This window comes from Anguilla rostrata, chromosome 1 (assembly GCF_018555375.3).
Source record: "Anguilla rostrata isolate EN2019 chromosome 1, ASM1855537v3, whole genome shotgun sequence".
NCBI lineage: Eukaryota > Metazoa > Chordata > Actinopteri > Anguilliformes > Anguillidae > Anguilla > Anguilla rostrata.
In genome coordinates, this window is record NC_057933.1 from 60780809 (window position 1) to 60803102 (window position 22294).

Genomic DNA, 22294 nt, shown 5'->3' on the forward strand with positions numbered 1-22294 from the left:
CACACACACACACGCACACACGCACGTACGCACACACAAACAAAATGACCCCCCAACACATCTGACGTCATTGTGTGAATAAACAATATGGCATTCTGAACATTTCTCTTTTTTCTGTCTCCCTCCCCCTCTTGGTTGTGTCTTGGTCGCCTTGTCTTGTTGCGTAAATACTAAGGGTTATGGCCACAGAGTGCTCATGGTAAAACAGGAAATGGAGCTCGGATACGGAGGTGTGGAAGGTAGATCTGTTGGCTGACAGGACACGTTCAGCTGGTTACCATGGCTACTGAATCCTAATCGCAGCACCCCCAGCTCTGGCTGCACAAGATGGAGAGTTTGGTGTGGATTTGATGCTTGGCCATCCTGCTTCTTTGTCACAGATGCAATGATAGTCAAGACTACAACAACTGAAAAATACAACCTATGAGACATATAACGTAGGTACTGGGGCACTGACACAGCTGCTCTGTTTAAGCAAGCTGCTCGCCTCCTAACAACCTCTGATCACCCCCCCTCAGCATCTCCCCTTCCCCCTTCCCTTCGGTCTCCTACAGCTGCAGCTCATGTGACCAGCTGTTCCTGCCGCTATTGGCCAGTGCAGCTGAGGTGCTGCCCAATCAGACTTGAACACTAATATAAACATCAGTAAAGCTGCACGCTTATTCTTTGGGCTTGAATTATATTCCAGCGAGGGGGATGAGTGAGACGCTCGGTGCATATGGCTTAACGGAGTGGTGCTTCCATTAAAGAACGCTTCCCCGGACCATCTGCTGCTCGCTGTCCTCTGCACTCTGCTCACCCTCCCAAATTACCATCCTTCACTGTCAGCTGCTCACCTCCTAAGGGATGTGATTACTTGAGCAAAAAGGGAAAAGGCATGGATGTGACAATGGCATGTAAGTAATTTGGTTCTGCTTTTATAAAAAGGTGTTATGAACCTTGTTTATTGGGTTTTTTTCTTACAATGATGTATGGTTTTGTTGTTGCCTAGATAGAGTAGTGTGTGGACAGACAAATAAGAGAGAGGCATGCTTTGTTTTCATTTTAAAGTGGATTCAAGGGAAACTTAAAGGTACCCCTGTCAAGTGCACTATACTAATATGCATTAATTCTGTCAGTATTATTATTATTATTATTATTATTATTATTATTATTTTTATTATCCACCAGGAATTTTCTTCAGCATGTTGTATTCTTTTGTGTGGTCCTTGAAGACCAAATAGATTTCTTGTTTCTTTGTAATGATTACATTGTGTTTACCTCTTTTACTACAAATAGCAGCAACAGAATTAGCCTTTCTTCATATTTCCATTTATATATACTTACAAGATCAAATTGCATTTCTATGAAATCAAATCATAATCAACTACTTTTTTAAAGACAAAATCCAGTTATATCTCCAATCATTGATTGCTTTGAGAGCTTTAAAAAAAAGCCTGCATGAACTGTCTAAAACATACCAGTTATACAGGTTTTACAGTCTAGTTATTACCCTGTGATACATGTCCTTGAATATTAAAACTGTGTGGTAAATATGAACAAGCAAGGAAGTAAACCCTAATGTAATGGATGCCGTGAACTTACAAAATGTTATAAAACCATTTTACATTGTTCTGGTAATGAATTGATCTGAAATATTTACTAAACACTTAGTAGCATACACAGTATGCACCTAAATCCAGTGACTTTTTGCTTTATATTATGACTGCACATGTGATGGGAGAGCGTGACTTTGGTTAGGGAACTGGATTTGTAACCAAAAGTATGCAGGTTTCAATCCCTGGAGGCTAAGTGCTCTGTGCCCTCCATCGCCTCAGTAAATTTCCACTTTAAAAATGATCACAATACAATCTCTGTGAGTGGCCTGTGAGCTACGATGCAATTACAGTAAAAGAAATTAGAAGTGTGTGCATGGGGAACCCTTGAGTTTTACTGGCTCAGAGATGTCACATGAGGTACCAGGGCCAATCAGACACAAGTCTGACTTGTGTGTGAAAGAAGTCTCACTCAACTTTTAACCCTATATTTAACATCCACAAGCATTCATCATTCAGTTAGGATAACAAAATGGGGCTGCTCGGTGGCTCATTCGGTTAAGGCACCACACAGTGGTGCATGGATGAGCCCCATGGTCTCGGATAAAATTCAGACTATGCTAGCAGCTCCATCGGGCAATGTGCAATTGGCAATTACAACGACCAGGGCATGGGAGAGTTCAGTCGATCAGAGGTCTTTGTTTCATCGCCATCTAGCAACACCCAATGGTTGTTATGGCACCCGTGGATTGCATGTTATGAAATAGCCACATATGAAAGGTCGTCCTCTGACTCCACTTTTAGCGAGCTTAGCTGCAGTCTGCAATGTGAAAAGAAGCAGCATTGTTTCTATGTGTTTCGGAGGAAAACCTTTGGACATCTACACTCTCTCAAATCAGCAGTGGGGTGTGCGCATGAATGTGGCTGTGGTTGCAGACAGTTGGCCATTCCAAATTAAGGTGGGAATTGGACATGCTCAGTCCTGTGTCGGGAACATAATTATTTGATTAATAAGATTACATTATGGGCTAAATGGAATGCTTGTTTACACAAGATTGTTTACATGAGTTTTAGATGAAAATGCTTACTGACTGACACATTAGGGGATTAGCTACCCAGCCGTTGAAGTTGTTTTCATTGCCTTGCCCTGCGGTGTTCACAGGGATCAGATGAGGAGGAACATTAATCTCCAGAAATGAGGTAGGGCTGCAGGCCAGAGCAGGCACTCCCATCATAGGGAGTCTTGCGTATACTTCATACAGGCAGACAAGGGGGTGGGGGGGGAATCATGGATAAAATGATTTTTTGTCTTTTAATTGGTTGTTTTATTTGTCTTAAAATCAAATATGGTTTGTTGAATTTGTCTATATTTATGAAATGCCCATAAATATCCATTGTCCCATCTACACAGTAAAATCAGCTCATATATTCCCTATTGGACTTACAGTATATGTACCATGTCAGAGTTGAACATTCACATGCATGCACATTTCAGCAGAATCAGTGAAAATGCACACAGATTTTTAAATTTTAATTTCTCATAGAGTTCCACATATTGCTGGAACATCATTATCAAATACAAATGGCATTTATAACTTAAGAAAGTATTAACACAAAATGCAAGCAAAAACTAATTCAACACGATAGCTTACTATGAATGAATGCAAACAGGAAATCTTATTTGAATGAGAATTTGCATGACTGTAGAATAGACGGTGGTGGTGATGTCATCACTGTGGCAGTTGAGGCTGAAAAAAGGGCAGGTGTTTTAGACAGTTTCCCTTCACAACTGGGGGTTCAGTCAAAGACAAACGCTGCTCATTCACTGCAGGTTTAACCCCTGGTAGAGAGGCATGTCCCATCTATATTATTCTCTCTGTTTGAATTGCCTTTTGTGCCCAGACAAGGTTATTTTTACTTCCAAATGGAAAATAAACTCCCACCTTATGCTGGGTTTGGAAATGTATTGTTCTCTGGCTGATGCTATAGGTAGTGTTAATGAAGAAAAGGAAACAGATATATTTTTTGAAAATGTTTTGATATTACAGAATGAAATAAGGGATGAAAACAAAACCAATATCTAGTTTGAATTTTCCATCTCGAGAACGCTAGATAATATAATGGATTGGTATACTTCAAGAAAAAACTGTTTAGTCTTTCTCATCTATTTGAGACTCAGAATTTATTAAAATATGCATAAACAATGTTCATTGATGTTGATTTTTTCTGCCTGACACATAAAAGGACAGAGTTGGTGCAGTTTCCCTTGTAGCGATTCATAATTCACACAAAACTTAAGTTTCAGCCAGCGTTTGGGACAAAAGACCATGAGGCAGATTAATAACATGTTCAGTCATGAGAACCGCAGCATATTAAAATATCAAGTCAATCAAAACGCACATCGCTCATATGTTGGATTTTCATAAGATTTTGTAATGATTGCTATTTATAAAGTATTAATATATTATATTGAAATTGATTACATAGAATTGAATTGCTCATCTGTCTGAGATAGTTCAAAGCTGATAGCCAGTTTTACACTGGGGATTGTACACTCCCTGAACCAAATGGAAAGTATATATAATATACAAATATATATAATATACAAAGTATATTGAAAACCTTTATTTCACATTTGTCATTCTTAAATCAGAACCTATTGCCCCTGACGTCACAATACATCCTGCCCAAGAATAAGATGAATATGAAGGCTTGCTGAAATGATTACCTAGCTGGAAGTGTCATATTAATCATACTGCACTTATGCAACACCTGTATAACATATAACGTAAGGGAGAGTATAAGAGATTTTTTTTTCTCTCAAACTCACCCGTATGGCTTTGTCCATCCACTGGGGAGACTGATTCTTCAACTTACTTTTCCTTACCTTTAGAATAAATTTACATTATGCCTCAAGAATAACCCTTTTGAACTTATCCCATCATTTACAGTCTTCCAGTCAGGAAGTTACAACAAAATACATCGAAACTAACTGAAGAATGATCGCAAGTCCCAAGTGGTTTGATTAAGTCTATGCAACATGCTGTGAGGATTATTACATAGCACCAGATCCAGAATTGATTTCCCTCTTCTAGGCGGACTGACATACTGTGCCAAAAAAGGTCATTTAGAAATTCTTCCTCACTTTTTCCTTGTCCTGTCATCAATTCCCAATTAATAACGAGGTAACTGAAGTCACCCATAATAATAGTATCACCTTCCTGACAAGCTTGTTTTATGTTTCCAAAGCGCATTGAATTCATACTATCTGAAGCTGGAGGCCGGTAACACATGCTTACCATAAGGCCCATTTCATGTACCCCTATGAGCTTAATCCAGATATCCTCATATGCATGAGCTAGTCAATTTTTGGAATTTCCTGCACATAAAAAATGTCTGTTACATAGAGAGCTACACCCCCATATCTCCTACTGGATCTATCCTTTCTAATGAGTTAATAATATCCCTCTATATTGATATTTACCTCCATCCTCCTCCCCAAGCCATGTCTCTGTAATCCCAGCAATATCATAGCCCCCATTATTCATAGCAGCCTCGAATTCCAAAGATACATTTTTTATACTTCTAGTATTTATATAAAGACATTTCACATTATTACTTCCACACATCCTCACCCATTTCCTGACCCCCCACAGTCCCATGCCACCCTTACTAATATTTTGTTTTAAAAAGATTTCATTAGTGCTCACCCTGTTATAGGAAGCCTTGAACGTTTCCATCTGGGCAGTCTGCACCTCCCAACACTTTTCACTCTCTGACCTCCCTGCCCCACAATTCCCTTGTTTAAATAATTCTGCGCTTCACTAAGCATATGCTGGCACAGTGCAGCAGTACCCCTCTGGTTCAGGTGCAGCCTGTCACACTTTTACAGGTCACCTCTGTCCCAAAAGGCGTCCCAGTGCCCCATAAACCTGTACCCTGCTATGCCACGCGAGGTTTGCATCCACGTGTTAAACCTCCAAATAAAACAACGTGCATCGCTTCGGATAAAATTTTCTGCCAAATAAAATGTAATGCAATATTACACTGTTATATTTCTGAGGTATAGAGTTAAAAATAATATATTGAAAGTTTAGCAAATATTAATTTAGTGCCAATTTTTATAATTCAATGGAAGTACTATGAATTTTTCAGTGTTTTATCATCAGTGAGTCTTTGTTTGCAACTTTGTTAACTTGTTAGTGAAATTGGCTACATGTAGCTACATAGCATGCATGCTATATCAAATTCAGTTCCCCTGATTGAAATAAGTGCAGGTGAACTACCAATGCCTATGCAGTTATACCATGTTTTTATCATCAGTCAAAACAGTTTTTTAAAAACAGTGTGCGGTCAGCATGTTCTTCTATTTTATATATTCATAATAAAGAAATAAGCCTTTATTTGTTTATTATAAATAAATAAATTGATCTTGAACCTCAAGACAGGAATTAATCTTGTGTATACATATGTACATGCATGCACATTAATCCATGTTAGGGAATGTCAAAGAATGGTAGTTGCTCTCTATGTGAGACTGGAGATTTGTGAAAAGTGCTGGGTTTGTTCCAGTGATAAAAGGCTGTCTGGCAGGTGAATTCAGCAGCTCGCCTACATCTTGTTTGTGAGCCCTGTCAAATGGTTCTCTTTGCAGACAGCCTCGTTCCTGGGGAATATTTTTTTCACAGTGGTACAAAAATCACAAAGCCCAGACTGCTCCTTAGAGTAAATATTTGCTTTTAATGTACAGCCATTTTAAAAATAGCATTGGCTTCTGGTGCAAGGAAAAGAAATTCCCGAGGGACTTCTTGGTTTTATCATTTTCTGACTGGCTGGCACATCTTTCAAATGCATCTGACTATGTCTATTCAAACTCACTACAGAAAATGACTCAGACAATCCATCAGTGCTAAAAACACAGCACCTGCATGTAAGCCAACGTATTAGATATCTGAATATAATTGTAAGCTATAGCTTACAGATATTCAAATGTGATGTTGTCAATGTCTTTGAGGGCCATTTTTCTGAACCCTGATGCAGTGAGGCCTCAGTATTAGAAGTGTCGTTAAAATACACAAGAGATTTACAAGAGTTATCATCTATCTCAAAAGCCCCAATTTTGTGCAATTAAAATACAGTTACAACTTTAAACATACTGCACCATTTCAAGAGAAAGGCTGTACTGTATGTGATATGAAGTTTTTGAGATTATGTTATTACCACAGACCTCAATCAGAGTGATTTATAAAGCTCACTAGGTCCTCAATGTCTGTTTAAAGAACTATACATTCACAAACACAACCCAGTTTGTTCAAAGGTAGAAGCAACAGTAGTCTTTCCATCACCACAACCTCATAATGCCCCTGCAGAGACCTGAGGAGGATCTTTCTGTTCTCAGAGCCATGCCTGGACAAGGCCCTTATAGTGAGTTAGCATTGAAGCCCAGTAATAAAATATTTATCGTGCTGAAAAAAATTGAATTCCTCAGAAAAATATGAAATTCGTAATCCATCATTAATATCATCAGAGCTAGGCTGTCTGGGTAGTGTAGAGGTATAAGCACTCACCTACCACCACAGAGAGCGGCACTTCCGGCTTGGTCAGACGTTCCTACGAACACAGTTGGCAGTGTTCGCGGGTGGGAAGCCGGTGAGGGTATGAGTCCTGATCGTTGCATTAGCGACTCCTACTGGTTGGTCGGGGCACCTGTTCAGCAGGGAGGGGATCTGGGGGAGATAGCGTGAACCTCCGCGCGCGTTACGCTCTCCCAGTGAAACTCCTCGCTGTCAGGTGAAAAGAAGCGGCTGCGACTCCACATGTATCGGAGGAGGCATGTGGTAGTCTACACCCTCCCCAGACCGATAGGATAGGGCTTCGACCAGGAGTGTGATACACATGGGGAATTGCTATAATGACTAAATTGGGGTGAAAATGGGGGGGAAAAAATCATCAGGGCTGTTGCAATATTCCTATCTTGCTTGTAATTGCTAAGTAAAAGAGAAAAGGTATGGGAAATAGTGGCAGCTTAGTCTGTTTAAGGATAGTAGAGTGAGCCTCATTTATCCCCATTAAATATATGTGGAGTTATCATGCTCTACCAATCATCAACTTGCATGAACAGATGGTTTCCCACAGAAAAACTATATGATTGATACAAATGGGTGAATCACTGATAACACATAGTATTATTTCATAAGTTTGGAATGTATGCCTTCATGAATTCATGCCTTAAGTTACCATAATCAGTTACCAATGTTCAGTGTTAAATCAACTCTGAAAGAGCAGAGTAAATGTGGCTCCTTTTAGACTTATATGAACTCCGTTTCAGATAAATTAACACTGAACCTTTTACCAAGTTTGTTCATAACATAGTCTGTGGTACAGTTATTCATTCATTTTGTGGACATTTATTATTCAGGTACAATTTACACAGCGTGTGTATAGCAGCTGGGATATCAGCTTTGTCCATTAATGCCCAATTAAAGTAACAGCTGATCTTAACAAAATTCACAGACACCCCTCCCCACCCCTTTTCTTCCATGGTAATTAACACATAGCAGGTGTGATACTTGTGTAGTGTGAGAATGTGGCAGCAGTCTGTTAGCAGCCAACACAGGCTATGAATGTATGGTCTGGATAAGAAGATCTGGCCTTACAGCACATATTTAGTAACAGCTTCTGGAAACCTGTTAACAGATAGTTTCCTCAGGTTCTTGAGGTTTTGAATTTAGTACCTTTGATCAGTATTAAAATTTCTTAAACACCACTTAAAACTCTGTCTTAAACAAACTCCATTATCTCCAAAACTACATACAGTACAGACATGGTTTGAAGCTTGAAATAAAGAGCACGTTTCTAACAAACGTTTCTTATCAAATCCTCTGAAGCATGTTATAGTATCAATTAGGAAACATACAGGACATGTTTATTCTGAAAAACAATAAATAAATCGAAAAATCATTTGTATTTTCTTTATTCTGTTGTGATTGCATGAACTTCTGATACTGGAAGAAACCAGATTTCTTTTTCCAATCGTTCCACAGGATAAAAGTATGGAGTGGATTGAATAAAGCACTACAATTTGATGTGTTTTTCCAAAGGTGGGCCCAAGTGTCCCCAAAACTTGGCACAAAACGTCTCCAAATTGGAATATTGTGCATATTTTTTTCCCAGCCATATTCCACTTCCAGAAGCAAATTCTATTAAGGGTGATACCCTCTGGAATCCCACAAAACAAATATTATTTATTTACCTGTTCTGTATTTTTGACTAAGCCATATATTTCAGTCAAATGGTGTCCTTTTGGAGAGCTTCTATGAATGAGACGTGTTCATAATGGTTAATTATCACACGCACAAAATTACCTTAGAAACAATAAAACCACTGGGTTTGACCTTGCTGTGCACTCTGACCTGTGCTCAGCTGATAGGCTGCTGTAAGTCAGGCTTGTCAGTAGTATGTAGGCTGCTGTAATTTGCATATGCAAGCAGTGTCTATATGAGCCGCCTGGCCCCCCTTTTATTAGTTATCAAAGCTTGAAAAGGAATTTCAATGGGAAGTATGTAAAGAGCGATCTCATTACCTTCACCAACAGTAACTTGTGCTCACAAACAGACAAATACATCACTCACCGTAAGTCAAAAGGGCCTGCACATGTTTACATGAGTCTAAAGGGGCCACGTCACAGGAATTACATTATGGTACACTTGCTTTTCCTCACTGCTGTGCACTAGCGAATTATCAGTTTTGACTGACCAATTGTATCAGCACATTAAAGCAATGAAGTCAATACAGTATATTTCTGTAATATTCTGTACTCAAGAAGTTTCCTTTGAGAAGTGTCAGACTACTGACCTTGCTCACCGCCTTGTTTAATCTTGAGTCCAGAGACCCAGACTGCAGCAGTATGTCAGTAGTTATCTAGTTATATACAGTATATTATAATCTCACAAATCCCACCAATACACCATTTAATCTCTAGAACTAACCCCTTTTATATAAGCAATATCTTGTGCTAGTGCTTTCCACACCATGAAAATGGAATTTCAGATGGCCTGACATGCACTTGCTCAGCCCTATAGCAATATTATCAATCCTAACATTTGTGTTGTCAAATTAGTATCGTATTTGAGCAAGAATGATCTACACAGCTCCTTAAGCATTATAGTGCAAACGGTAGGGTCTATGAGAAATTGAATTCCCCTTTAAACGCTCTATCTCTTTGAAGTACACTTTCGTAGACGAATACTAAATGCATTAATATTTATTTGCAAAAATCTTACAAGATTGTATGTATGTGCAAGGGTAAGGTTCATGTTAGGTAACATAGTTTGAGGTGCCTTCTGTTGATAGGCAGTGAAGTGCAGAGTATGAAATGAAATGTCGATTTTATGCTGCAAAGGTACTGAGGGGAAATACATTTGGAATTTCTTTTGTATCATGTGAGAGAGAAATGTGAGTTTTATCTCTTCTCTCATCTGACAAATACTGTACGTGTTTTTGCATTTTGTCTTGCAAATAAGACATGTCTAAAGTCTGATAGCCTGGAGGTTTTTGTGTGCCCTGGTTTTGATATGTTCACATTTGCTCTGAAATATTCCAGTTTTAGACTTGTCAGGAAGTATCATTTAATTTCTATTATATGGGAGTTCTCCTATGTTTTGAGAAGAGACAACTTTACCAATGAGAGAATAATGTTTCTTGATTGTTCTATTTATATAACAAAGAACAGGAGAAAGGGAACAGAAGTTCACAGAAAGATGGAACAGCAGTTCACAGAAAAATGAAACCAGAATTTGAGTACACCTGTTAAGAGGGTGAAGACTTGGGTACTAATGATCAATAATAAAGTTCAAGTTGAGGTAATATATAGACACACCCTATACTGACTATAGTGAGTTATCCATACTTAGTTACCTCAACTTACAGAAAACCTCTGTAAGTGATTTGTGTTGGCATCCTTAATGTCAGTTATGTACTGAAGACAAGCAACAACAAATAACACTGATGCTCAAAATGTGGAACTGAAGGGTGAGATGTGTGGTGTAGTCTATCGGCAGCCGACTCTCATATGCCAATCCCCCACCATGCCACATTCAGACCTGTCAATCATCCTATCTCTATCTGTTACCCTCCCTGCTTTCCTCCTGTCTGAATAAAGCAGAAATACAAAAAATAGAAATGGGGGGGTGGCCTGCCTGTAAAAAGAACAAGAAATAGAAAAAAAACAGGAGCTGAATAATTTCATATCATGGGGGGTGGTTGGGAGGAAATACTTGTCTGTGACCATCCTCTCTAGCACGTGCACATCAGACCCTGCTCCAGCATGCTCGTGTGACATCATGCAGGGCTTTCAGAGACACAAAGAAAGACCCTTGGAACTGCTTCCCGTTCTTTGTACTCTTTCATCACTTCCACAATAGCTGGAGCTCAATGCCTGGGAGACGGCATAATTACTCCCATTTTGCTCCTAAACAAAACTGGTGTAGGGCTGGCTTTGTGTATCGCTGTGTCAGATGATCTCTATAGACCACACTGGAATAAACTGAAACTTGCATCCACAGTTCAGCTAATGACAGGGTTTATTCTCATCGCTCAATAAGAAATTGACACTAAATAATAGTATAATTTCATTCCGCATCTTTGATTTTAATTACATTTACAAGCATGTCTGCATATAAGTCCTAAAGAACAGATTATTTTTTACCTAAACTAAAGTCAAAACAAGAATAAATGTTGGGGTGGGGAAGTTGGCTACTAGCCCCCTTAGTAGTACCCAGATTTGCAAACTTAACAGTACGCTTCAGGATTAAACCAGTAAACCAAAAATATTTAGAAATATCATTAGATACCTACAGTAATCAACGGAGTCATTTTTTTGTGCAATCATGTACCTTTGTCCATTCTCTCATTTCCACAATGGGTGTAAATATGTGACTTAATCACAGTGGGATTCAAGTTAGACAACGGAAACAATACAATCCAGGAATTCACCTCTGAATTCCCTCTGATGTGATATGTTGTGACATCAACCTTCCACATACTGCCTATTATACATATCTGTTGGTTTTCAAATCTACCTTCTCTCTTCACTTTGGTTAATCAGAAACGTTGTCATTTCTGTTGAACAAAATACATCTCAAATGCATGTTTTCTTTGAAGACAGCACATCAGGTGTAAGAACACGCATTCATGCAAGTATGTTTTTCATTATAATGCATAATATGTAACTAACATGCACTATTTTGAATTTTGTAGACACTTGTGACCAAAAACAGATTTTTATAAGTATACACATCCTCAGGGAAACGAGTGCTTTTATGTTCTTTTACGTATTTATTCAATACCTGTATTGTGTAATGAAGGGACATGAATCTCGACTGCAGAATCCTACTTTGGTTTTAAGCCAGAGGTTTGTGCTTACAAACGTAGCCCTTTAACTCATGTAAATAAGAATTTATTGTTTTTGGAAGTGCACACAAAACCTCCGCACTCATTAGTATTGCAGTGCTTGTCAGGACAAATTAATCCAACATGAACATGCTGTAGGCAGCCACACATGTAGGTGATGTTTGTAGCTGGCGAAGAGGTGGAAGCATTAATTCTTCATGGATGGTTTCCCAGAATAGCGTAGAGAATATGTCAAAACTGGACAGAGTGGAAAAACAGTACACAGCAATTGATTGACTAGTTGTTTATGATTAAAAGACTAGTCAAAGTTACTTTAGTAACCTCCCTTGAAATATCCATTTGAAGCTAATTTCTTTTACTTAAATTTTATTTTGTGATTGCATTTGCCATGTGTATAACGTGAAAAGGAAAAAGGAGTCTTAAAATGCATTAACCATTGCATTTTTAGAGGCCTAGTAGTGAGCAGTGACCCGCTTTAACTCATTGCAAAGCCATCTAGATTCACTAGCGATTAAACTAAAAGCAGAACCTTCTGTCACTCACGTCTTTAATTAAATAGCATCTCCAACATCAAATTAAAAAAACAAAAAGCTCCATGCAAAACAGCAGATGTTCAATTTATGCTGAATTGCTTGACACTCACAGCAATAATCTAATTTTGTTGACTCATGTTAATTAATCATAAAGCCTTGGCTCTTACTGTGAATAAACGTTCTCTCTGTGTATTTGACGGTGTTGTCATTGCGTGTTCTATTTATTTGTGGCTGAACGCATGGCCGGGTGTGGAAATCTTTTGTTGCGGTGGAATTTGTTGATGTGGCCATGTCCTCTGTGATGGTGTTTTGTTCTTGCCATGGCATTGTCTGATTGACATTGTGTGGTCTGATCACAATTTAACCTCACTGGAACCATCTCAATTCCCTATCGCTCTCACCTTCCACACAGAGCGAGAGAATGCCCTAACCCCATACTTCTAGCTTGGCTGTCTGTCCTGAGTAGTATAGAAATGATAGAGGGAGACAGAGAGCTGTGCAATAAATTACATGATATTGGTCCATTTATGCTGCTGGATATTTACTGGACCAACTGAGGTAAGTACCTTGCTCAAGGGCACAACAAAAGTTGTCATGAACCTGTAAATTTGGGATTTGCGTCAGACTTCCTGCTTGTGACGTCACAATTTGTTGTTTATGAGAAATCTAGGTCATTTTCTATGAGACTTTTCTGTCAAGCATCATATAAAATGTGTCAGATGCAAATAGCAAAGCACACACAGGCAGCTTAATTTATTAATGCGCTGCCACACAAGTGCATCATGGTAGACATGTAGCTGCACTGTATACTGGCCCTGGGGTAAACCCTTTGAAATTCCTCTCGTTTCTCTCTCTCCTGTGCAAGATGCAGGGACTGCCGGCCTTTTTAGCTACTCCCAAGGGATGGAGAGAGAGGCAGGCAGGAGAGCAGCTTTGGGCTTGAGTGATTGGGTGGCACATGGCGAAACAGACAGACGAGGTGCATGGGGATGAGGGTTGGGATGCGATCATGTGTCACCATTGCCAGATGTTGCAATACTTTGGAAGAAAAAAATGTGAGTTATAAAAAATAAACAATGTGAGCGCTGAAATATATTGCCTGGAATTATATACAGGTACATAAATGGCATAATGGTATAGGTAGCGTACAGTTCCTCAGCAAATATCCTTCTGTGTAATACTTGACAATTGACAATTTGGAGAATTCTCTCTATGTAGGTTCCTCTGGATAAGCGTATCTCCAAGACAAAATAATAGTAAATAGATATATTGGCTGTACTGTCTCAGGGGTCCAGAGTAGAGAAAGAAATCCTGTTTAAGTTTGGATAATATATTTTGTGTTTTCTAGATCATTTGATTCTCCATGCTTGTGTGCATAAAAGAATGAAATGGCAAAGAAAATGTTTTGAGATGTTAGACATGATGTAAATCAATATCATCTCCATGCATTAGGCTATGGTAATGGTCAATTACCTGCTTGCAGGAGTGCTGTCCTGTGTTGAGTGGTGGAGTTCCAGAGATCTGGATATCATGTCTTACAGAATAAGTTAAATGAGCCATCTCTATCTTAAAACAGTTGATTTAGGCGACCTTGTCACTGACCACATCAGACAGTTCAGGTTTCTCTGTCTGACTACAGACAGTTCCAGGTTCTCGGTGTCGGACAGCCATTGATTTGGGTTTATCTCTGTTTGATGACAGGTGCTGCAGGTCTTGAAAGACCGGGTCATGTGAGCTCAGAGTGCCTGGCCTAATCCCAAAACCGGTTTAGGAGTTACCTGCAGAGCCTGAGCTACACAGAGATCCTGAAGTTCCACTCTAAAAGAGGATGAACCAGGAAGACTTCCAGTCTCGTCCCATCCTGTGAGTACAGGGACGTCACTTCTGAGCTGTTTATGGGGATCAGAGATTACAGTCATCTCTGCTCGTCTTCCTCTTTTGGGCATTGGTTTATCCAAAACTGTTTGGTCTGTTGTTGTCAACAAAACATAAATTAAGTTTGGACTGTGATCAAGGACGTAGATCTGATTTTAATTTTGTGGGGGACAACAAACAGGAAATTTTCTTTTGGATTCTTATTCGGAGAGGGGGCACTAACAATACCACCTAATACGATATCCCAAAGTTGGGAGAGAAGCTTTTTCAACCTACATACACATTATATTCACATTATCCACATTTACAGCACAGTCCAGGGAGCGCTTTGTCTTTCTGTCTCCTCTGAGCTCTTACTGGCCCTCCACAGGGAGCTGCGGGAGAAGATCCAGCCTGAGATTGTGGAGCTGATCAAACAGCAGAGGCTGAACCGCCTGTATGAAGGAACGTGCTTCCGCAAGATCAGCACCAGGAGGAGGCAAGGTAGGCACTAACGTACTGGGGACACATCCACATCCAAAGGGGGGAGGGGGGTGGCCACACACAAAATGAGACACGTCCCACTAGACATCCCACATCGCCTGTCTGCATGGAGCCTGGTTCTGCACACACACTGCAAACACTGTGTTCACTGGTGGCAGCAATCTATGGCCCTTTCATATTCATACACATGAAGCGCCTGCTACATGCTGTTAGCGACTTCTAAAAACAATATCCTATTATATGTAAATACCATATCCCTAAATTTAATGTACTCACCCATGATGTATCGGAGTCATAATAAAGGCAAGATTCAATTTGATGAAAATACACACAGGTGATACATGTATGACTGAATCACAGTCATCTTAGCAATGATTGAGATGGTTATTAGTGTCACAATGTCATCCTTTCATCATTCTCAAGGACTCCAAAGTGCAGTACTGTAAGAGGGTTTGGAGGCTGAGCTGAAAGGGAATCCCCCAGGATAATAGTATGAACAGATTGAGGCCCAGATTGAGAATTTGGTGGCATGGTGGTGCAGTGGGTTCCACTGTCGCCTCACAGTAAGAAGGCCCTGGGTTCAAATCTAGGCCTTCCTGTGTGGAGTTTCTCCATATGTTCATGTTCTCCCTGTGTCTGCATGGGTTTCCCCCCACAGTCCAAAGGCTCCATGTGAACCTGCCCAAGATAAGCAGGTATATATAATGGATGGATGGATGGATGGATGGATGGATTGAGAATTTGACCTGGACACTAAAGAAAACCCCAATTCTTTGCCATACACTAATTTCAACCAGGGGACTGACCACAACGAGTTCAGTGGTTTCACTCACAAACCAGTGTAGCCTTGCACTTACTTGAATATCTTTTTAAGTGCTGTTTGTGAAAAAAATTAAGAACTTATTACCCTTAAACAACAGCTTTGTTTATTATTTTTTTACTTCAGATAGGTTTGTGATCTTTCAGCCTAATAGTCCTTTTCATGCTTACTGACAGAGGTTGAATAATGTGTTTTAAAGCTCAAGGGGAAATGTTATCTGCCTGCCTGGCTAAATGAGCTCTTTTCTCAGTTGGAAGAAGATTAAATTACCCAGGAATCTCAGACATCTCAGCCCTCCAACTCTCAGTGGGGTTCATTAGCTGGTGTCCCTCTGTCTTTGTTCTGGACTTGTTTATACATGTGTAATCATTGTGTGCTGTGAGGTGGTAGTTTCATTGTGTCAGATTTTTTTTCCACAGTGGTGATATTTGGAATTAAAGGCATCAAGGATGCTTCAATGAGAGAATGAAGCCAAGGGATTTGGTTGTACCTCATAAGTATCATTAAATTAGCATTGTAGGAGCTGAATGTGTGCTTGTTGCCGCTAGCTAAACAAAACTTTTCCCTGCATTTCTTCAGGCCTTTCAGTTAGATTATGTGTGCCTGCTGCAGTATCAGTTCTAAGCTCACATCTGTCCACCTTTATCATCCATATGACCGTTTACATCACATGCCTTAAGCAATACTCTGTGTGACTCCCAGAATTCTTAGTTTGGTAACAAAACAAGTCACATGACCTTTCTGTTCTCTTTGTGAAATATGTATTTCCCTGGCAGTCTCAGTAATGTAGGCTCCCCAACAGTCTTATTTGCTGTGAGCTAATATAGTGACTGAATTAATTTGTGTATGAATGCAACGGAGTATGTTTTCACTACATCATATATTTGCTGATACTGTTACCTATGGCAAACTGCAACTGGCTTTGTGGTCATTGTTCAGTTTTCGCCAGTATTCTATCTTCTGTTTTTAAAGAGTATAGAATTGTCTGACTACAGGGGATCTATATTGGATTGACTTCCATAACATATCTTAATATTTTTTAAATACACCTAACTTTAACCCACAAATTTTGTGTGTTCATAAGTGTCTCTCGGGCCAATTATCGTGCCTGAGAGTGTGACAAGGTGACTCCGCCTATCAGATCATATATACCAGATTCCATATAGATGCTGGCCATTCTGACGAGGACACGGTGGAAGTCTGGGGAGTTTGAAACATGGGTTAAATGTAACTATAAAATGGGTAATTGTACTGATCCTGTTTTTTGATTCGCTTGCTTGCTTCAGAAGCTTTCTGAATTGAATAAGAATAATCTTTCAGCCACTTTTAGTCATTTTTACTGTATTTTGTGCTAGGTAGATGCATTGCCACTGCAACCTTTCTGCACTCCACACAAGCAGTTTAATTTTCACAGAGAGATCAAGATAAAGTGAACACCAACATCCTGTCTCTTCATTCATTCATACAACCCACTTTCTTTGTCATTTTTCTATGATTGAATATGTAGTATATCAACAAAATGGTTCATATAAATAATTTAATCGGTCAAAAAGGGAAACAGCAGGGTAGGGGTGGATGGGTGGTCTTTCTAAACAAAGGGCTTGTTTTTTGGCGGGTTATAACTGCACAGATGCTGTGCATCGATTTTAATCCTGTGGATTAGTTTATATAGAGGGCTTTTCAATATGTGTTACTCAGAAGATTTCATGCAAATTACTGTATGTGCTGCACTATTTCATAAGTTAAAAAAAAAAAAGAAATGGAAAAAATGCACTAGTAAAACAAAACAATCAAAACAAAAAATATTTAGTTTAGAGGCCAGTTTTATCATCCTTTTATTTCAAGTTTAGCAGCCTACATTCACGCGGTAGCTGGTGATGGTTTGGCATTTTTTCAATCATCCCTCAGGGGGAAGTAGGTACAGGATCAAAAATACCACATTTCTCCCTCCGCGGGTGTTTGTATTGGATATTAGTTTTTAATCCATCCTCAAATCGTTTTCGGGGTTTAGATGTATCATATGAGATGTGGCATACCAGATGGCTGACCTGGATATTACTGAATTTGACAGATGTGATGATAAACCGCAGACTTTCGAGGCACAACGTGGATTGGGGTGTGTTGTCAAGGTGATAGCTTTTCCAGCTCTTGGTTTTTCGGCACCAGCGCACCTGATTTTCCGTCACCTGATTTTGTAAAGGAGCACATTCACAGACATGCAAATCTAAGCCTTCGTCTTCTCCAGTCTGACTGAAAAGTTTGATTCAAAATTGCAGAGATGTAAAATTACCTAATAATCCTAATTCTGTGAGGTCAGCCAGACTTCCTGATTAGTTATTTCTGTGTGTCTGTATGCGCAGATAAGTTCTGGTACTGTCGTCTGTCACCAAATCACAAGGTCCTGCATTACGGGGATCTGGAAGAGAACCCCCGGGGGGAGGTGCCCCATGATTCCCTGCAGGAGAAGTGTAAGTACCACAATTTCAGGAAGACTTGTCCCTCTCGGCATTGTGCCTTTCAGGCAAAACTGCATCATTGGTTGTATAAAAACAGACTGCCTGTTTATTAAGGACAATGTATGAACCATGTGGAGGTGGAGCTACCATGTGCTGTCAGTCACTGATAAAACAGTATTGTTGATTTTAATTTGTGTCATTAATGATGGCTGGCAACTCCACATATTTTTGGGGTTCAAAAAGTCCTGCTCTTCCATCAATACACCCCTTTTTACTAACCACTCTACTGTGATGCAATGGTTAGTGAATTGTTACCAGAGGGTTAAAGGTTTTTCAACCAGGTGTTTTCAATTGTCTTGCGCAGGGTTGGTAAGCTGAATGACCTCAATTAAATTTCCAGCTGTACATTGTTCATGTTATAAAACTAGAGTAGGTTCTCCTGATAATGGCATCTGCTTAGCAGTTAGAGAATATAATTAATAATTCTGCTTCATCAAAATCCATTTACCTTCCTGGAACAATGTTTCAATGTAAAAATGCCAGAATGGGAGCATTTTCATACATTAACGCACACATCGACACCACAGTTTATGGAAAGAAGACATCCAGGACACAGACATCCAAGGAATGACATGTGCTACTAGTGTTCCAGTGCCTCAGGATAGGCTACATGCTAGGCTACTGTTGGGCTGCCAAGTCACCTCTTTTCTTTCTCTCCTATCGTGCCTTTACTTTCTCTCTCCTCCCTCTACCACAGTAGCAGTGGCTGATATCAAAGCGGTTGTGACTGGAAAGGACTGCCCTCACATGAAGGAGAAAGGGGCCCTCAAGCAGAATAAGGTGAGATGAGAGATGTTCTGCCTGTGTTTGCGTGGGCGCTTGGCAAAGTCACATGTCTCCCTTGCTCGGTGGATCTCGCTGGCCTAAACACACGATTTCCATTCTTCTATCTGCCAAAATGATTTCCATCTCAGAAAATTCTGTCTAAAGAAATTGGCACAATAGTCACCAACCTCATTTCTTTCATGCTGGAGACAACTTGGACATACAGCGTAGTGCAGATTTTTATTGTGCCAATAATTAACGGAAAAAATACAAATAAAGCAAATTTTGCCCTTCTGTTTGCTATGCAATAATACTGTTCATTAAAGGAACAACCAATGAGTAGAATCACTGAAGTATGGGAACTACGTAATCTCATGATGCAATGCCCTGGAAACTTACGGTTTTGGAGTTGTGTTTATAACCAGACAGTTAAAAATCCTGTTCTCAGGTGGCCATTGTCGCAGTATCCTTAAACTACTTAGCCTGAATAATGTCAGTGCACATCTCTCAGAGCTGCATAAATGCAACATGTTGGTAATGTTAGATAGACCATATAAGAGCTTCTTAAATAATATGTAAACCTAGAGGAGGAGAATCTCCTGTTGTCAAGTGCAAGACTCTCTTAAGTGGCTAACATTTTGGGGCTGATGTGTTTATTTGGAATATTTTCAGCTGTATCTATGATATTGTGTAAAAACATTAACTATGTACAATAAATCATCCTGGCAAAGGGCACCTGCTTCCCCATTGTGTCCCCATGGCTGTGTCTGCAGCTATCCTGGTCTAGGAGTTACTGGGAGAAATTAGTAGGGGTGAGTGGGTTTTAATTTTAGTGATTCAAGCATTGTCTCATTGCAGGAGTTGTTGGAACTGGCCTTCTCTCTTCTGTATGAGTCAGACGAATATTTGAACTTCATTGCTCCTGACAAGCATGAGGTAAGAATCACATGGATTATTTAGTTTCTCAGCAGACATCTCTACCCAAAGCAACATAGCTTACAGACAATGCACATTCTGTCATCCATTTGTTCGATTTTTATCAGAGAAATTTTGGTAGGGGATTGTTGTTGAAAGACTTAGTGGTATGCAACCTGAGAATATAATCTGCCACCTTCAACTCCAGGGTCAAAAGAGATTAAAAAATTAATTATCAGATTTGAATCCATCAATTAGATACTCTTTAATAAGAATTTTAAAAAGAATCTTAAGTCTTAAAGGTGCCTAATGGCTCATCTTTGGTCTGGAAAAAACAAGACCAGGTTAAGACCTAGTATATGGCTGGACCGAACCGGCCGACGTCACAGACATGTGCGGTGTAACTTTATCACTCACTCAGTCAGTCAGTCGGTCACAGACATGCGCAGTGTAACTTTATCACTCAGTCAGTCAGTCAGTCGGTCACAGACATTCACGTTTGTAGGGCTGGCCCTGCTGTTGCAGTCCAGCCAAAAATATATATTTGAAAATAAGCTCCAGAGGAAGTGTTCATTTTGAAGAACAATGAACACAGTATAGACCCCTAATAGACAAGTTCATAACATCTTTGACTACTCCCAATTATGGCACTGCTTAAATTCAAGTGTATTTTGTAGCTACAATGGTATCACACTTTTTTTTACATTCTCTCTGTTTTAATATAGTATTAATTAATATTAACGACATTCTGTCAAGTATTTGTTCAATTAATATCTAAATTAATTCACTCATGTTGTGGTTGATTTCTATAATCTTTTTCCCATATATTTGGCATTACCATCTCTCTTCATGTAAATGTAATGTAATTCAATGCTGGTGCTTGTAAATATACTTATATCTGTTTATGCCGGTTTTCCGTAATGGACTCCTAAGTTACTTTGCACAAAAGCTTCTCCCAAATGAATAATGTAATTAAAAAAACATCCTGGATTTTAATATTCACTCAGAAGTTGTGTAGGTGTTTTATAATTTATTTTTATCAGTTGTTAGAGCTACAATTATTTCTGTAGTAGAATGAGGACATTTCACCATGTCAATTTGTGTTCCAGTACTGTGTGTGGATGGATGGGCTCAATGCCCTTCTTGGGAAGGAGATGACCAGTGACCTCACCAAGTCAGACCTGGACACTTTGCTCAGCATGGAAATGAAGCTCCGCCTCTTGGACCTGGAGAACATCCAGATCCCAGAGGCTCCGCCCCCAATTCCAAAAGAACCAAGCAGCTATGACTTTGTTTATGACTGCAACTGACCTCCAACCAGAGATTTTTTTTTTTTCCCCGACTGGATTAAATATTTAAAACAAACCAACAAATCAACAAAACTGGATCAATAATATTTGTCTTTATTATACTTTCTAAACATGACTTTTTTAAAGGTGTGATTTGATGTATCAGCACTTAAACATTTTGCCTGTGAGGCCTTGATCACATTGTGTCATATTATAATGTTGTGTCCTGTATCTCTAACTGAGGTTTAGCAAGGTCAGCTCCGATGAAGCAAATGTTTCTACTCTAATAAGTGAGGTGTGCATTTGTATTCATGTGTTTTTAAGTCTGTGTGCCCTAGTCTATGTGTGTGTGTATGAGTGGGTGTGTGTGAGAGAAAGAGAGACCGAGAGAAAGCGAGAGAGTGTGTGTGTGTGTGTGTGTTTTTTCATCAATTTTTCAAATCCCTCAAATGCCTGTGTTACCTGCTGTCTGAACTACACTCAAATTATCTGCATAGGAATTTACTTGTTGAATTAGTTTAAAAACATACTTGGGTCTTTTTGTGATAGAACACAATCCTGCGGTATACGCAGGTTTCATCATTCATACAGACATAAAAACTGCATCTTGGAGTGGAATAATAAATGTGGTTCACAACTTCTGTTTTTACTGATTTGACGGTATTATAACTCATTCATTGATCTATGTGTGTGCATGTGTGTGTGTTATATTAAATTCAGTCAGCACAACTCACGTACCTAGAAGCAGATTCAAACAGGTGGCAGTTGGGGTGGTGGAGCACGGTTCTGTGTAGTAGCAAGTGAAGCATGCAAAGCAGTGCGGCACCGGAGAAATCAGACTGTTGGTTTAAAAAGACACTCCAATGGTTTGGTGCACATTGAATGGGTATGAGAAAATGTGTTGTCTGTACATGATTGGTTGATTATGGAAACGTGTTAGACTATTGGTTGGGGCAGCAAGAGTTTCCTGACCAAACTTCCTCTGCGCTTTCTATGTGCATCGCTCATATTCCACAACCACTGCAACTTGTCAGTTAAAACCTGGCAGAAGAACACAAGCAGTGCTTCACATGAAACAAGCAGCACAGCCTTATGAACAGGAGCATTACTGTTCATGTTGCAGTACTTACTGGTGAGCATGCCCATGCAGCTG

General features: G+C 39.5%; 1 protein-coding gene across 4 annotated transcripts; it reads left to right on the top strand.

Annotated features, from left to right (window-relative positions):
- Window positions 1-659: 659 nt before the first annotated feature.
- Window positions 660-21794, top strand: LOC135260835 (engulfment and cell motility protein 1-like). 4 transcript variants are annotated; one of them, XM_064346460.1, is made up of 7 exons: window positions 660-896; window positions 14180-14341; window positions 14724-14836; window positions 18017-18124; window positions 18870-18952; window positions 19796-19873; window positions 20962-21794. In XM_064346460.1, exons 2-7 carry the CDS (start codon window positions 14307-14309, stop codon window positions 21160-21162), a joined length of 618 nt encoding a protein of 205 aa, XP_064202530.1. In that variant the 5' UTR covers window positions 660-896; window positions 14180-14306; the 3' UTR covers window positions 21163-21794. The 4 variants fall into 4 exon arrangements, with proteins under 4 accessions (XP_064202530.1, XP_064202551.1, XP_064202538.1 ...); XM_064346481.1 differs by having other exon boundaries at window positions 18873-18952; XM_064346468.1 differs by lacking the exon at window positions 660-896 and adding an exon at window positions 12835-13036.
- Window positions 21795-22294: the final 500 nt, after the last annotated feature.

Coding starts and splice junctions, on each gene's coding strand:
- LOC135260835 (XM_064346460.1), top strand. CDS start 14,307: ATGAACCAGGAAGACTTCCAGTCTCGTCCCATCCT. Junction 14,342..14,723: donor TTCCAGTCTCGTCCCATCCT/GTGAGTACAGGG, acceptor GGCCCTCCACAG/GGAGCTGCGGGAGAAGATCC. Junction 18,953..19,795: donor GGGCCCTCAAGCAGAATAAG/GTGAGATGAGAG, acceptor GTCTCATTGCAG/GAGTTGTTGGAACTGGCCTT.